The sequence below is a fragment of the Trachinotus anak genome, unplaced genomic scaffold (assembly GCF_046630095.1).
Source record: "Trachinotus anak isolate AG129_WGS33_773 ecotype Australia unplaced genomic scaffold, CSIRO_AGI_Tana_v1 ptg000018l, whole genome shotgun sequence".
Classification (NCBI taxonomy): domain Eukaryota; kingdom Metazoa; phylum Chordata; class Actinopteri; order Carangiformes; family Carangidae; genus Trachinotus; species Trachinotus anak.
This window is the reverse complement of record NW_027273869.1, coordinates 18,917,869-18,935,819: the sequence shown is the minus strand read 5'-3', so window position 1 is coordinate 18,935,819 and position 17,951 is coordinate 18,917,869. Positions and strand designations below refer to the sequence as shown.

At 41.2% G+C, this 17,951-nt stretch overlaps 1 protein-coding gene across 3 annotated transcripts in view; it reads right to left on the bottom strand.

Annotated features, from left to right (window-relative positions):
• Positions 1-17,951, bottom strand: part of LOC139635156 (thyrotropin-releasing hormone-degrading ectoenzyme-like) — a 154,899-nt gene that overhangs the window by 127,304 nt on the left and 9,644 nt on the right. For all 3 annotated transcript variants that reach the window (XR_011694134.1, XM_071502203.1, XM_071502204.1), the window contains exon 3: positions 5,857-6,133. Coding sequence is in view for 2 of the 3 variants with exons in the window: in XM_071502203.1 (XP_071358304.1) it covers positions 5,857-6,133 (277 nt within the window). In the remaining variant the exon portion in view is untranslated. The remainder of the gene's footprint in view (positions 1-5,856; positions 6,134-17,951) is intronic.

Below are 17,951 nucleotides of genomic sequence, written 5' to 3'. Positions count from 1 at the left end.
GTCAGATAGAAACTGGGTTGACAGACACTTTTATTATTGTAGCCTATTTGATGCTAATGCTAACTTTGCTAATAATTATGAGGCCCACATTTGTATGACACGCTTATCTTCGGTTAATGAGCATTAAATCGTCTGAGCTGAGGAGATACCCGGACGTGGTTCCAGGAAATGTTTGCTCACACCTGTAGAGTCTGAACCACCTGAGGCAGGACCAGGTTCATCATGTGTCACCTTTGTTTTCTTTTATTTACCTGCGAGTCGAATTTAAAATAATGGAGCTGCTAGCTTCTGTTTTTGTCGAGTAAAAATAGGAAGGATAAAAATAAAGATTAATTTATTCATAACGAAGACTAAAACTCTCAAGCCTGACTGATTCCACCGTAACACTGCTACACACACACACACACACACACACACACACACACACACACACACACACACACACACACACACACACACACACACACACACACACACACACATTGTTAGAGGCTGGTGATGGTCATAAATGACCCACATATGATTTGTCATTAAAACAGCATTCCACCAAAATTATCTTTCAGTAATAAGGAAACACAGGCAGAATGTGTGTGTGTGTGTGTGTGTGTGTGTGTGTGTGTGTGTGTGTGTGTGTGTGTGTGGGTGTGGGTGTTGTAGTGCTGTCCTTGAGTTTCTGGCAGACGAGATGGATGAGCTGTAATTACACTGATGGAGAGATGATCGGAGGAGGAGAAAAAGAAGAAGAAGAAGAAGGAGGAGGAGAAACAAGGTCGTGCATGTTTTTGTCCTTGTATAAGAACTCTGACGCGTGCATGCGCATATTTCTGCTTTAAATGTTATTGTTGTTAAAGGATGATGGGATATCAGCCGAACCCAGCGGTGGACACTTTTGACTTTCAAATCAGAATCGTAGAGAACAGACATGACAGACATGATAAACACTGAAGGCTGGAAATCAAACGGACAGAACAGCTCGTAGGAGTTTAATAGCCTGGTGCTTTGACTGATGCAAGACAATTGGCCTAAACTCACTGGTCTGGTTCTGGATACCAGCTCTGAGCCAACCCCGGGCTGCAATCGAAAAGTCATAATAATCTGCTCTCCTAACCACTTCTCCTCGACCTCGATGGAAAACGTCATGAGGTCAAGTAAAGACGTGAAGGAGAGGTCATAAGGATGGAGGAAAAGACACCCGCGAATCTGACTGCACTTACACTGGGATTTTTTAGTTTTTAACTAACTTTATTGATAACACATGGGCAGTAAAAACTCTTTTCCTGACCACAAAATCAAAACAAACAGGATTGATATGTTATAATGAGATAACATGAAAGGAATATACAGGAAAGAGTTGGTCCATTAAAATAATTAAATAAAAATAAGGAACCAAGAAGGGGCCAGAACTAATTATATTCTATATACATTCTTCTATATATTTAACTTTTTTGTACATTTTATAAGTAAAGAAAATTCATTTTTAATGCATTCTGAAACTACACTGGTGTGTCATTTTAAATGTTGCTGCAGCAAAGAATTGTGGGACGGCATTTTTTCCTTACCTTTCGTAAAGGAAGGTAAAGTGTTTCCAATGCTAAAGGGGATAACATGGGAAGCATTGAAGCTCCTTTTCTTATCATTCAGAGAATTGAGACCAGCTCTTATCATGGCTGCCACTTTGACACTTCCGGTCCATTTCACTCAGTTAGGAACCTTCCTAAGCAAAAAAGACGTTTCGGGGGGGACCTGGTGGCTGAGTGGCTCAGGCGTATACCATGTGGGCAGACTCTTTATTACATGTCTCTATCCTGCATTTCCTGTCTGTCTCCACTTTCCCTCTCAAATAAAGGGATAAAAGGTTCAAGTGCTTATAACTGAATCTTAGCTTTAATTATTCAAACAAAAAGATTTTGAAGTTGTGAGGACACCTACCCAGGAGGGTGCAAAAGACAACAACTGGGAGATAGTTACTGTATCTTGGCTGATGAATTCTACTCATTTATATGAAGAGTTTCTTTCTCAGGTTTTATCAGGTTTTATCATTTATCATCATTTATCATCAGCAGCAGTGGGTGTGATGAAAGCTCATGGAGACAGTTAAAGTACTTAGCACCCAAATGCTGCAATTAGTCAAAAATCATGCTCCTATTTAGAGTCACAATTCAGACAACTCTGAGCACACACACCTGATACACATCTTTTTAGATCCAGTGTGACTTATACTTTCAGGATATCATAACTCCTAACATCCATTATGCAAAAAACATCCAAAAACCTGCTTAGATATCAGAAAAATGATGACTCCAGAACCTGCCTCTGAATCGTCACATTTTTAAGTTTACTTCAGTTTCACAGTAATTCACTGACAGTCATCTGTATATCCATGAGCACATTTCCAACTGGAGTTGGTATTAGATAATTCAGCATACTTTGCTGGTGCCAATTTACATCCCCCTAAGCATTATGGGAAGTGTTCTTCCAAAAGGTAGCGCATGCAGTTTTCTCAGTTTTGCTTAAAGGGAACCCACAGTGTAAGACTTTCAAGGTCTTCATATACAGGCCATGTCTGGCTCAGATTTGGTCCTTTAGTCTCCCAACACATCCACTGGGAGAAAAGGAAGTAATAACATCACGTCAACCTCTGTACAAAGAAAGTTAATTATCTCTTATCTGACAATACCAGACTGTTATCTTAATTACCATGTTATCCTGAGATAACAAACGCTGCTATCTGACTTCATTACACCATAATAAAGATAATAAACTCTTATCTGTAGATTTAGACTTTAAAGATTTTGAATCACTCACTAGCTAGAAATGTGAAATTGTGCCCAGTTTATCCTGATATAACTGTTTATTAAAGATGTATCTGGAGATATCAAGCATTGGTTTCCTGTGGTGAAAACCTGAACTTGTTGTTTTATCAAGATGACAAACTGTGTTCTTCTCAAGACCTACATGACTTCATCGCCTCATTATCTCATGACAGCAGATGATGATCTCATTAAGCTCCTTAAAGACGTACTCTGCTGATTTAGTATTGTACTTGTACCACACAGTGAGAATAGCAGAGGCAGCAGAGCCCAAGTTATACTGACTTGTAGTTCCCAGCAGCATGGGTCAAGTTTCAAAACACTCTGGTTGCAAAAAACACCTTAGGTTAAGAATTTCCTTGAAGTCTGAGTTAAGGTTTCCTTAAAATGTTCACTAAATATTTAAGATTTTTTCTTTATCATCATATACATAAGAATCACTTAAAGTCAGTTGCACAAAAGACATCAAGTTCGGATTTTCCCTAAGGTCTGAGCTAAGAATTCAATACAATTAAACAGTTGCACAAAACACCCTTAAGTCCTATGCTTAAGGGATAAATGAAGACAATGAATGCATCCCAGGAAGAGTGTGCTGCGACTGCGAGACACCCTTAACAATGAGGAATAGCGGCCGGTTGCACAGAACACCTCAAGTTAAGATTTTCCTTTACATCTGAATTAAGGTTTCCTGAAAGTAAAACAGTTGCACAAACCACCCTTAAGTCTTCTCCTTAAGGTTGAGTACTTAAGGTTTTCTTCTCATCTTTGTATTAAACTTAAGGAGTCACTTAAAGTCAGTTAAACCATTGCACAAAAGACCATAGCAACCAAAGTAAGGAAAAAAATCTGTTTATACCACAAGCGACAGACACTGTAAACAATGAGGGACTGGTTTTACATTAGACATCGATCAGTTTCATTGAGTTTACTCTCACTGAGTTTAAAAGCTCTGACCGTCGTCGGCTCAACACTGTGGTGAAGCTCCCGCCAAAACAACAGGAGGCTGAGATAATGGTGCCCTTCTTTAATGTGACCAGCTTCCCAAAAGTGATAAAAAGTGTTGGTGGCAGAAATCAACAGTCTCCATGGAAACAGTAGAATTTTACTGCGGTAAAATCTCTGTCACTGCTGCAAATGCCTTAACTTTTTTCCTCAAGGAGAAATGAAACCTTAATTACATACTTTAGTTGAAAACTTGGTGGTTTTTGCTGAACTGAATTGCGTGTTTTTTTGTGAAACCCTCTCTGTTTGGTAATTCCTGTATCTTTCAAACAATTGCTCCCAGGTTTCCTTCCTTTTGTTATAAGTCTGTAGCATCAAAGCCCAAACCAAGATAATCACTCAGAACTCGACAAAGCTCCTCCACAGTTACACAGGACATTATACAGCTCACTGGCAAACTGACTCTGATGATGAATCTCCTTCCTCAGGACTGTTTGTTTGTGGTTTGATCAGATTCCATTAAAAGCGCTGGCAACACAAACAAACCAAACACCAACTGTCATCTGTCGTCAACTGATCACCACCCACTTCAGATCACTAAGAAAAGTAACGACAGTATCTCAAACACAGAAATCTCCAGTCCACCATTTTTTGGCAGAAAATGTTATGTTATGGTGGGAGAAAAAAAGACCAGAGCTTCTCAGACCTGTCAGAAGACAAGTCGTCTTCCAAATGTGTTCATTGGACTTGACTTTGATGGGAAATACTCATCCTGCAACTCTCACTGTTGAGGCTTGGTCTCCTGTAATATTGGTCAGATTTGTATTTGTATTCCTTCCAGCTGAAGTGGCAAAAACTGGACAATCTTATAGCTACTTTTTTTTACTTTTTGTGGCAGTTTATTGGATATTAATCAAGGGAGGAGCACTTAGCACCTCTTCTAACCAATTCCTTGAGGGAAAACTATACGATTCACTGATATCCTCTTCAAGCCTGTTAGTTACTGTACTGACCTATTTTCTGTGGTTATCTTGGGGAATGAAGCTGTTATTCCCTAATCAAAACTTCATTACACCGATTATTATCTGAAGATAACAACTCCTGCTCATATTTAGGTTTTAACCCCAGAGATAACGATTTAATGACATTAAATACAGTTTAGAGGTAATCAGGCCTTAAATTTGTCATTATGTCGAGGTTAAACACTCCTGGAGTCTTTCCTCTCAACCTCAAGACAAACCAGAAGAAGGGAGAGCAGAAGTGACAGAGAAGAAGAATGCCAACAATGTTTGGCACTTGGCACATAATGAGATTGTTAAATTCACTTCAAAGGAGAAGTGTTAAAAAAAATAAATGAGGGCACCACAAAGGATAATTAAGTTGGGGTCATCAGAGAAGAGTTAGAAAAATACCTCTGTGATGATGCTGCTTGTTTAGTTTAGTTAAGTTTTTCTCTGTGGGTTTTAGCTTCTATGTGTTAATTGCATTTATTATTTCTTGTCCTGTTTTTACAGTTTTTCTATCCTCTGTGCTGTTGAAACAGTCTGCACATCTGAGTTGTGTTTGAATAAGTAGAAATATTCTGAGAAGCTCACACTTTCATCCCCTCTAGCCTTAAAGGTCCCATATTTTATACTTTTTATTTGAAGTGTTGATATTCATCAGAAGATATATTTGTGATTTTAAGAACCAAAAACCATCTCAATGTAGTTTTACATCTCCTCTCTCAGGCATCTCTCTGCAGCTCTAGTATCAACAGGTCAGTGAGGCAATCAGAAGAAGGGCGGGGCTTGGGGCATGGCTGAGGGCAGTGACTGCTTTGTTGTGACATCACAAAGTTCCAGAAGTCCTGATGGCTGGTTTTAAGGCTCAGTTTCTGAATACAGGCTGTGTGCATTTCTCTTCGGACTGAGGCTCTGAAACTTTCACAGTATTAATATAGAAGCTAGACCTGCTTTATAATCACAAACACATGGACATCTACATTTATACAATATGGGACCTTTAAAAGCAGAACAGGCTAAAGCTGCATCAAACCCCAAAACCAGAATCACAGCAGTACTCTGGGTTTTATTTTGTGTGTTCAGTGTGTGTGGGGACTGACCGTCACACCGCTGTCGGTCTGCGTTTCTCTGTAGGTGAAGTTGCAGACGGCCCAGGCCAGGTAGTACGTGGACATGCGAGGCGTTCGGGCAAAGCGATTGGTCACCCAGCCATCCTCGTCCGACAGTGAGATGCTCTCAACAGGCATGTTGGAGAGTGAGGTGTACTGCGGGTCGTGGCACAGGGTGAGGGAAAACGTGGCCTTGTAGACGGGCTCGTCGAAGCAGGGGAAGGCCTTCCGGGCGTGGATCGGACTGAACTGAGTCACTGCCAAGTAACTGTGGGAGAGACATAAATGAACCAAGTTAATATCCTAATACAGGTGGTTAATATGGATCTTCTGTCACAAAATGTCTAAATTCAAAAATCAAATCAGTTCAGTTCATTTCAATAACTGCAAACGAATGAAAATGAAACAACTGCAGGATGGTGGTAAATGATAAAATGTCTTCTAGGTGTAGCTCACAAAAAGTAAAACTGCAAAGTGCACTGAACAGACTCAATATTGTTGGTTATATAACAGTATCCATCTTAAGTTTGTAGATATTAGTCATCATAAACAACCGGACGTACCACACCCCTGAGTGTGCTGAACTGAGCGAGGCTGCCTCTGGTTTATTGCTCATGAGTTCACTTTTCATTTGTAAGAAGACTCCGCTCTGTTTCCTCTTTTAAAGGTTATAGTTTCACAGTACATTACAGGTTCTCATGGGTCCATTCAGTTCAAAGTAACCAAGGCTCAGCCAATTAGGTCGAGACAGGGTCCCTTTCTAGGGTCTTGCTTTGCCATCCTTCTTTTCCACACATCCTATCATCCTCCTCTTCTTCCCTCGTTTGTCTCTTCTTTTGCCTTTTATCTTATTATACAGTTCTTCCATTTTTCCTCTGCCTCCCTCCTCCTCCACTTCCCTGTTCCTTTATTCTTTCTCTAACCTCTCCTCCCTTCCAGGTCTTGGGTGTGTCAATTTGTGTCAATTTGTCTAATACCTGAGTGGATCAAAGCAGAATGAAAGACTGAAGGGAGAATGAGAACAGTGAAGTGTGCTGCTGTGAGAGTTCATCCTCACTCTCTGTTTTCGTCTGTTCACTTTGATCTAAATATCTTGCAGATTGGATCCGACTGTTCTTAGATTTCTTTCAGATCAGGTTTCTGTTTCTGAGAATGAAGTTTTCAGTTTTATCTTTTGTTTTGATGCTCCGTTAAAAACAACACAAAAACTGGTGACATAAACTGTCTCCATTTGCAGAGGACAAGGTTAGGTTAGGGACATTCATTTAAAAAACAAGGTGCTGTCAATAAAAATAGAAGTAGAACAGACTTGTGCAACCATCTACTAGGATATTTCCAGGAAAGGCCTGTGCAATTTGGTACTAAGGGTTGGTACCTTCACTTTGTGTCAAGTTCATCTCAAACCAGCCACAAGGTTTGAGTCTGTGGTGGTTTGTTACTTGTCTTTTTCTCACCATTCTGACTGTGATATACAACACTACTTCCTGCAGTACAATATTGTTCTTATAATGCATCAGAGGGTGTATTAACACACTTTGTTCCAACATGGCCTCTGTACAGACAGAGAGTTTGTCATCTACTGTAGTAATTGTTTGCATTAACTCTCCATTCATTCATCCATACATTTTCTTCCGCTTATCTGGGGTTGGGTTGTGGTGGCAGCAGGCTAAGCAGGGTATTCCAGATGTCCCTCTCTCTAGCAACATTTCCCAGTTCCTCCTGGGGGATACTGAGGCATTCCCAGGCCAGATGGGATATGTAATCCCACCCGCAAGTTCAGGTCTAGTCCTGGGGTCTTCTCCCAGTTGGATGCGCCCGGAGAAATAATCTACTCTGAGCTCCCTCCAAATGTCCGAGTTCCTCACTCTATCTCTAAGGCTAAGCCAAGCCACCCAACGGAGGAAGCCCATTTCAGTTGTGTGTAGTCGTTCATGACCATATGATGAGGGTTGGAGCAAAAATCAACTAGTAAATCAAGAGCTTTGACTTCCAGCTCAGCTGTCTCTTCACCACAATGGTCTGGTAGAACATCTACATTATTGCTGATGCCAGACATCCATCTGTCAATCTCGGACTCCATCTAACCCTCACTTGTGAACAAGACCCTGAGAAACTTGAACTCTATCACTTGGGGCAACAACTCACCCCCAACCTGGAAGGAGCAGTCCATCATTTTCTGGCTGTGAACCTTGGCCTCAGACTCAGGGGTGCCCAAAGCGCACTGGTGGTCACATTCTGATGAAGCTAATAAAACCACATCATCTGCAAAAAGCAGAAACGCAATTCTGAGGTTCCCGAACTGGTCACACTCCTCACCTCAACTATGCCCCGAGATCCTGGCCGTGAATATCACAAACAGGATCGTTTTCAGTGAATGTTGGACTCCACCAAGGTTGCATTAACTTTCAAGGCTTCATTTATCTCAGTGGATACAGGAACGCCAGAAGTTCACTTCTTGAGCTGCTGAAATCTCAATAAAATTGGAACAATGGGGTAGTTTTCGACAAGTAGCTTAAGTACCCACTTTTTATATTTGATTTTTTCAGAAAAAATATGAAATGATGTAGTAGGTAAGCGAAAAATTGTTCATAAAAAGATGTCAATGCCATTCAGGTTTCATACATCATATCCACAGCTGCCTTTCTGGCTCTTTTTTTAGCAGTTTTCATATTACTTTATGCAGTAAATGACTCAACAGAAACATATTTACCCTCCTTGAGAAAAACGCCTGAACATTTTTTTACTAAAAAGGCACAAGACGGTCTTGCTCACTGATTTGTAACATTGTCTGGCGGATATGTGAAAGGGACGACTGTATAATTTCTATCAGCTGACAAATCTTTAAGGTTTCACTTTGTATATCACATTACCACCTAACCTCAATTTGCTCTACATTTGGCCCAGAAACCCACTGATGTCGTTAGATGAGGTTAGTTAAGCAGAACTGCTGTTGCATTAAATTATCCATGAAGTGACCCATAATTCACTTCATCATATTCTTATTCACATTTGGCCTGCGATCGCCTGCTCCCCGGCTCAGGTTTCAAAGCTGAGGATTCAACACACCTGACTCCTGGTTTGGAGTAAATCCACACAGAGTATGTGATGCTGTCGTGTAAAGCTGGATTTTGTTTTAGTCTTTGAACCTCCTGAACCTATCAAAGGAGAAATTTAAGGTGGAATCAGAGTTCAGGGGGTTACAGGATAATCCTCTGACGTCGGCTGGCAGAAGTTTTTACAGGAAGATGTTTTTTACTTCTTTAAGTTTTTCTTGTTCAGTTTCCACAAAGAGAGAAATTCCAGAATAAACACGAGGAAACTTTCTGTTTCCTCCTGATTTCTCTAAGCCGGGTTAAATGTTTTCATATCAGAGCTTTGTTACGTCCCGCTGTCAGTCACCTGACAGACACAGGGAGAAGTTAAAACTCCAGGAAATAATCCCTCTGGAAACTTTGTTATCGCACTTGTGCATTTTACTGAGGGTGTTTGTGGAGCGAGAGATGAAAGAGAGGGAAGAGGAGAGCAGGAGAAAATGAGGAAGAGGCCAAAGAAGAGAGGAAACCGCAGTGGAGTGAAATGAAATGAAGCACAAGAAAGAGGAGGGATACTGAGGGAGAAAGATAAAGGAGAGCAAGTGGAGTAAAAAAATGAAAAGATGAAGAAGAGAATGATGAAAGAAAAATGAAAGACAAAGGAGAAGGGAGGATCAGAAGGAGGAGTAGGGAGGAGGAAGAGAGGAGACAGAAAAGGGGGGATAAAAGAGGAAGACAAGATAAAGAAGAAGAAGAGGGAAGAATGGGGAAGAGGAGGAGGAAGAGAGGAATAAAGGCAGTGAGATGATGAAAGAGGGTAAGAAAAGAAAGAAACTGAACTGGAGGAGGAGAAAGAAAACAAGTGATCAGAATGAGAAAGGAGGAAGAAAAAAGTAAAGAGGAAGAAGAGTTAGGACTGGAGAGAGAGGAGGATGAAGAGCAAGACAAGTAGAGGAAAAAGAGGGAGGACAAAAGGAAAGAAGCAAGTGGGAGGAGGAAGCAAGAGAAAGATCAGGATGAGAGGAAAAGGGGAGAAGATGAAGAGCAGGAAAAAGCTGAGAAAGAGGAGTAAGGAATAAAAGATAAAGAGGAGAAAGACTTGAAGGAGAAGAAAGGGGGAAGTAGAGGAGGAACGGAAAAAGGATGAAGAAGAGTGAGGAAAAGGAAGAAACTGAAACCAGGTGTGGAGGAAGGAGGGGGGAGAGGAGGAGGGAGGAGGTGAAAAATGGAGGGAGGGAGAAAGGTGAATAATAAGAAGAGGCCGAACGAGGCAGACATAGACAGAGAGAGAGAGAGAATAATGGAGAAAGCCTGAGAGAGACGAGATAAAGTGAGAATCTATTAGAGAGGAGGATGACTCTGTAACACACACACACACACACACACACACACACACAACATGACATCCTGCAGGTTGTCAACAATTGCTGCTGCCAAGGTAACGCTTGTTGTCACAGTAATGCTGATTGACAACTAAGCCAACAGTGTTGCTCCGGACAACCACGACACATAAACACACACACACACACACACACACACACACACACACACACACACACACTCACACTCATGAATTCACATGGCAACACTTCGTCTCCTGAGCCCTCAGCACAAGAAGAGAAATGAAAATTACATCATTTGCTGGTGTAATGTTTACCATTATCTTGTCTGGGGACACCACAGAAGAAGAGTGCAGGCATGTGACTGACACGCCAGAGACAGACACACACACACACACACACACACACACACACACACACAAACACACAAACACACTCACACAAAGAGAGAGAGAGAGAGATACACATCTCATTCAGATTCAGAGATGTGACTGAAGGAGGAAATTGTTGAGTCAGGTGCTTTTCTGCACGCATGTGTATCTGCCACACACACACAGACACACACACATGCACACACACACAGACACACACACACATCATCATGGTGGACACAGTGATCTCTTCAAGCAATGTCTCAAATTGCAATTACCCGCTTTCACATTGAGAAGATAGTGTGTGTGTGTGTGTGTGTGTGTGTGTGTGTTTCTGCAGCTATAGTTTTACACAGGAAGCTGATGAAGAGGCTGATTCATCAAGTTCTCTATAAAATATTCCATTGACGGAGGAGATGGTGGGGTGTGTGTGTGTGTGTGTGTGTGTGTGGGGTGGGGGGGGGGCTCATTTCGACTCATTTATTCAGGCAGCGAGGGAGGGGGATGCAAGGATGTAGGAGAAGAGAGGTTGGGAGGAGATGAGGAAAGAGAAACTATGGTTCTGTATTTTTATTTAATCACTCAAAAAACAGTCAGCCAATCAGAGGAGAGGCTCAGATGCGTTTTTGGTTGAGATGGTTTTTGGTTCTTAAAACCACAAATATATCTTCTGATGGAGATCAACACTTCAGATAAAACACAAGGAAATTTTATATATGGACCTTTAAACAGCACAGCCCAACTAAAGTCTGAAGATTTACATATCAGACAAACGGCAACAATCAGTGATCAGAGTGATAATAATGTGGACGATGGGCCTGAAACCAAAAACTAAAACACAGTTTTATTGTCACCTTTTAGATATGAAATAAATTTCTACTGATCAAACATGAGATGGAGCTGATGGATTTTCACCTGCTGCTCATCTGAGATGAAAAGCCATTGAAGTTCAAACTCCATCCTCGGACACTTCACTCTGAAATGAACTAAACAGTGGCTGACATCTGTCCAGCCACACTGACGGAGTGAACCGGGTCAGTTTAGGTGGAGGTGAGAGTCACAGACAACATCTTGGAAGAGCTGCATCCCACAGCAGCTCCTTCTCCTCCTCCTCCTCCTCCTCCTCCTCTGGCTGTGTTAAAGGCTCAGAGAACGAATGAATTTATTAAGTTGCAGAAGTTGACTGCCATGTTAGATGGGTTACCCTCTGACACACACACAGGCGGCAGAGTGGGTGAGTGCAGTATTGATCTGAAACATCTCATCTCAGCGCTAGATTACTCAGAATGAGAGCGAGCGAGAGCTGGAAGCCGGAGAGAGAAGCTGCCAATCAGCTTCTCTCTACCCTCCATTAAAGTGTAGACTCTCACCTAGCCATCGTTAACCATCTGTCTCTCTCGTTAACGCTCCGACGTCTCTGTTCTCATCAAACCCGGCTCGTTTGCTGCCTTACTGCCCCTCGTTAACTGTAATTCCTCTCCTCGTTAGAGAGAGGCAGCGCAGCAAAGCAGCTTCAGTTTAATGAAAAAGGTCCTCACAGAATCTAAAGGGGATTTGGGGTTTTTTTTTGAGGGGGGTGGGAGGTGGGGGTCTTTTAGAAGTTTGTTTCAGGAGTGTTTTGCATCAAAAGAAAGAAAGGATCCCACACGTTTTCTACAGCTCACAGCTGGAACATGTGAACACACAGACACAGTGAGGACCTTCTTTAAAGTGAAGAAATGAACCTTATTCACATCACACGTACAAGATTGTGCTGGAGCTGCTCAGACTACAGGAGTTTTCAAAATGAAGAAAAATTAAGCCGGCGGTAAAGAGTCAAAAGCTGCAGTTCCTCTAACGACCACTAGAATCTGGCTCCAGCAGTGAGTCAGTCCCCATAGACTCCCATGTTAAAATATCCAACTTTACAGCAAAAATAAACATGTTTACAGCCTGGTACAAAAACTGTTCTGGTCTCTAGAGCTAATTTCCTCCTTCATGACAACTGTATGGTGGTGAATTTTTATATAACTCATCTGTTTAAATTTTATAAAGGCTCAAAGTTCTGCATAATTGAGGGTGTGGCCTCTGAGTGACAGGTGGGTGAGTGTGTGCATTCACCAAAGTCTCACCTCCACACGGCCCTCCTCTTTGCTCCTTTTTGGATCAGCCAGGAGTTAGGGGCGGAGTCAGACACTGCCAAGAAGGCAGCAGCAGAGCAGGCTGCTTTTCAGAAAGATATGGATGACTTAATGAGGCTCTGTCCACCTGTATTTACAGTCGGTGGTTAGACCTTGTGGATCTTTTATCAGTTCATCTTGTTGCCAATCATATTTGGGTCTAATTTTTTTGCCAAAAAAGAGACAAAATGAACTAAATTAAAGATTAATTTGATGGATGACTTTTTTTTTTCTTCAAATTTTCTATAAATATAATTATTGTGAATTTTATTGTCCATGATAATTGTGTCGTGAAAATGGATGCCTTCTCTCTGATGGACTGGATGTTATCTTTTAACTGTGCACTGACGACTATAACATTGATCTACTTTTCTATATGTGCAGCCGTACTGTGTTATGCTCTTTATATTGAAGTCCTTACTTCTCCTCCAGTTTGTTAAGCATTTTCATTGCTCTGTCATTTTCTCTACATTACACTGTTGATAATAAATGAAGGGTTGAAGAATAAATGGTGCTGCTACAGGCTGTCTACAAAATTCTGCAAGATTTTATTCATTGCAACAGTAAAAGCTTTTTATATGACGCGATTTGTTTTAGTCTCTAAGCTCTGAAGAAGCCACGCCGGTGCCAGAACGTCAGCTTATGGAAAAAAGTCTGTGCCGCAGCTGTCAAATGTGCTCCTGCCTCTTTGCAAGTTTTCATGCTTGTTCAGTGCCTACAGTCATTAAGTCCCTTTCCTGCTGACTGGCAACCAGTGCATTCAGATTACGGTGTTGCCTGTTAGTAGCTGGTGCTCAGCAGTAATTAAATCCTCTACAAGCAGTCATTTTATCAGGGCTACCTATACAGTGACATTAGAGAGCGATTAGCCTTGTAAATACAGATTATATTGATCCAAGACTCAAGTGAAGACAGAAACAACGTCACAGTGACGTTATTGCTGACTGATGCGTATCAGATGCTCAGATTAACAATAACTTTTTGTACTGAGTTGAATAAAATGTTTAAGGCTTCAACTATGACATATTTTCATCACTCATTCAATAGATAATAGATTAATTGTTTTGTCCATAAGAAATCTAAAAAGTGAAGGTTATGCCTGTTTTAATCTCCAACATCACTAATTTAACATCTATCACAATCACATACAATAACAAAATGCATCAAGTCCTCATATTTGAGAGGCTGTGACAACAAAAAATAATTAATAATGAAAATAGCTTCCAACTAATTGTGGCAGACATGTTGAGGATGCTTTCTGTGCAGAGTTTGCATGTTTGACAAAATTTGCTGAGGGTGGTGACTGCTTTGTTGTGACATCACAAAGTTCCAGAAGTCTTGACGGCTCATTTTAAGGCTCAGTTTCTGAAAACAGGCTGTGTGCATTTCTCTGTGGACTGAGGCTTTGATACGTTCACAGTATTAATATAGAACCTAGACCTGCTTTATAATCAAAAAACACATGGACATCTACCTTTAGACTGTACTGCTTTATGGGAGCTTTAATATGTGAGGTAAAAATACTCCAGTGAGTCTGACAGTAACTGCTCTGCCTGGTCCAGTTTCCTATACATTAGCTGAGTATTGATGTGTCTGTTTTTATCCTGACGTGATGTCATGTGTCATGTGTCATGTGAGTAGGTCAGTGGAGTCGGTGCAGACGCTGCCGCAGAGACTGGAACTGAACTGGTTTTAATGGGAGACAACAGCAGCGTCAATATTAAAATCATCTTTACATAATTTGCATAGAGATCAATACTGAGCTTAAACAGTGATACTGTGTGTGTGTGTGTGTGTGTGTGTGTGTGTGTGTGTGTGTGTGTGAGAAAGAAAGAGAGCGTGTGAGCACTAATTAATTCTCCCCACTCCCAGCATTTAAGCGTTTAAGCCCAGCCTGGGGTTTATAGTAACTCTGGATATTAAGCAAATCTCAAAGTGGAGTGAAGTGTGTGTGTGTGTGTGTGTGTGTGTGTGTGTGTGTGTGTGTGTGTGTGTGTGTGTGTGTGTGTGTGTGTGTGTGTGTGTGTGTGTGTGTGTGTGTTCGCATTAGCTGCACCACTGCATCAAGCCAATCCTTAAGCTAACATTGAGCTTTGCACACACACACACACACACCTCAGCAGTGTGTAATCTGGACAGTAGACGTCCCTGAACGCCTCTGCTGTGTGAATCTGACATTTTGAAGCTTCCTTCAGAATAAAATTATTTTTCCGTCTGAATAAAATTATCTCTTTTTTTTCAGAATAATCAGTTGTGTTTTTACTATGTGTCTCTTTGCTTTGCTGGTTAGTCATCAGATTAACATATTCATGAAGCTAGACTGGCACCTTTAAAGGCTGTTAGTCATATATACATGTTTTTCTTGCTACGTGTATGAAATTTACAAATAATCTATTATTCAGCTGAGGAAACGGACACATTCTTATTTATTTCATCCCACCTCATTGATCCCACAGCAACACTGCACCTGTTAAATCATCTGCAGTGCACATGCTCAGATGCAAACACCCAATTCACACTGATTTATTATCCCGGTTCCTTCAGTTTCTCTCTTATGTGACTTTAAAGAAGTAAAGTTTGTTCACAAAGTCGACAGTAGCCAGGTTTCTGTCAGCTGCAGCATTAAACTTTAACTAACAGGTTGTTGTATTGTGATTGAGCTCTGCTGGTTCATCAGCTGTTGTATTGATCCAGTATTGATCCAAACTGAAGCAGCTACCACTGAATATGGACACACAGATGGTGAGTTTCAGCTCAGCGTGTGTTTAAAGGTCCCATATTTTATTTTATTTGAAGTGTTGAACTCCATCAGAAGATATATTTGTGGTTTTAAGAACTAAAAACCATCTCAGTGTAGTTTTACATCTCCTCTCTCAGGCTTCTCTCTGGAGTTCTAGTAACAACAGGTCAGTCAGCCTGTGAAAAGGTGGTTCTATTCCCTTTTCACTGTGCCCTAATCCCCCACATTATCATGGTTATTATTATTGTTGGAGTTTGAGTAAATGTTTCTATTAATTTTTCTTCAGGGTTTGGTTTTTTTTTTATAGATGAGTTTGAAGATGTTTGGTGATTTATTTAGCCGAACCTGCACACTTCTCCATCATTGCTCCTGTTTGAAGGCCTCCTTCTCCTGGATTTTCATCTGCCTCTGTATTAGGGCATACAGTTGCTCAAACCCTCCCTGGTCAAGACTGTGAAGTCCGTCATCAGCTGCTACACCTGTCGCCTGGTCCAACCAGGCCTCCTGGCCACCTGGAGAAGGACCTGGGTCATGATGTACAATCCGGGCCTGATCACTCTGCATGGCCTTCTGCACACTCCTGGTGTTGTAATGCCTCGCTTGCTTCCTGCTCTCCAGTGTCTATGAAGGCAAAAGATCTCACCACTGCCACCAAATGTGGTGTTGCCTCTCTCCGCAAAGGGCGGAGGATGATGTAAGCACCGGATGGTTTAAAAAGATGTTGTAAAAAACGTTGTCAGCAGGCGAGAGTCTGTGCTCAAAAGTGAATTTTTTTATTAACCAAATACTACAAACAAAAAAAACACAAATGAATCCCGGGCAATTCAACGAAACAGAACTTAAACCATATCAAACAAATATTAAAATTGCAGCCTCACTCCAAGCTGCCACCTGCTCTACGTCTTTTCCCTCTCTCTCTGCCCCTCAATAGCCTGCACTTAATCTTCCCCTAAGTGGAGCATACCATCTTCCCAGGTAAGTGTGGGGGTGAGCTAAAATGCTCCCCATTCCAAGCACCCCATCCCACACTAAAATCTAACTGGATCTGCCAGCCCACACCTGTTTCCTCTCTCCCTGATTGAGCAGCCAATCAACCCCACTCAGAGAGTCCACTGAAAATATCCAATGTAGGCTGACCCTTCCAAAATAAATCACCAAACATCTTCAAACTCATCTATAAAAAAAAACCAAACCCTGAAGAAAAATTAAAAGAAACATTTACTAAAACTCCAACAATAATAATAACCATGATAATGTGGGGGATTAGGGCACAGTGAAAAGGGAATAGAACCACCTTTTCACACAGCCAATCAGGAGAGAGGATCTGAGTCTCTCTTCTGATGGGCTGATTGTTTTCTGAGTGATTGAATAAAAATATAGCAGATCTCAGGTAAACACTCAAAGAAACCAAACCCTGCAAGGTTGGATGGTGGGTCCAGGTGGGCGGGGCTTGGCTGAGGGTGGTGACTGCTTTGTTGTGACATCACAAAGTTCCAGAAGTTCTGACGGCTGGTTTTAAGGCTCAGTGTCTGAATACAGGCTGTGTGCATTTCTCTGTGGACTGAGGCTTTGATACTTTCACAGTATTAATATAGAACCCAGACCTGCTTTATAATCACACACACATGGACATCTACCTTTAGACTGTACGGGACCTTTAATGTTTAGGTCATACATTAATTAACTAATTAGTAAATATTACTTCACATCAATAACAACAGCTAGAATATTATAAAAAATGTAACGTAAAATTATAAAAAAAAAAAAAAAGTCATTGCTTGACTTTTGAACAAGACTAATCTGAATCTGAGGAAGCCGATGAAGAAATCAGTGATGCAGAAAAGCTACGCTAATGTTAGCAAAGGAAACACAGGGTCAATTAAATGAGCTATCACGATATCATATACAGTACGCCTGCTTTCATTTTCAAACTCTATCAAGTTGTTTTTGAGGTCCAGCAGCATGAGAGTCAGTGTTAAATGAAGCGTCTCAAGGTGGAAATAATCACATCATGTTTCCCAGCAGATCTCAACCTAATGTTTGTCGAGCTGTTGCACAAAAAAATGTTGCTTTAAAAGAATAAAAGACAAAAGGACAGTGTATGACGTAATGTAGGCACGTAATTCAAAAGTATCCAAACTTTACATTTCACAATAAAAGTCCAGAAAGGTGAGCACAGACTCTAATTTCCTGGATTTGAAAATAAACTGCTGACTTTTCTCTATGGTTTATGGTTCATGTTAAAGTCTCTTCTTGTTTTTTGTTATTAGTTGTGACTATCGGACTCATCTGTGTGTGCAGTTGACTTTCTGAACTGCAGCCAGTGTCCTGTTCGGTTCATCGATCCGTCAGCATCACTGCTCTCTGGCTCTCTACAGTTTGACGATATCAGTTTGGATGAAGGTTTCACTCTCTGCACATCAGAACCAGGTCACTGTCCTGGC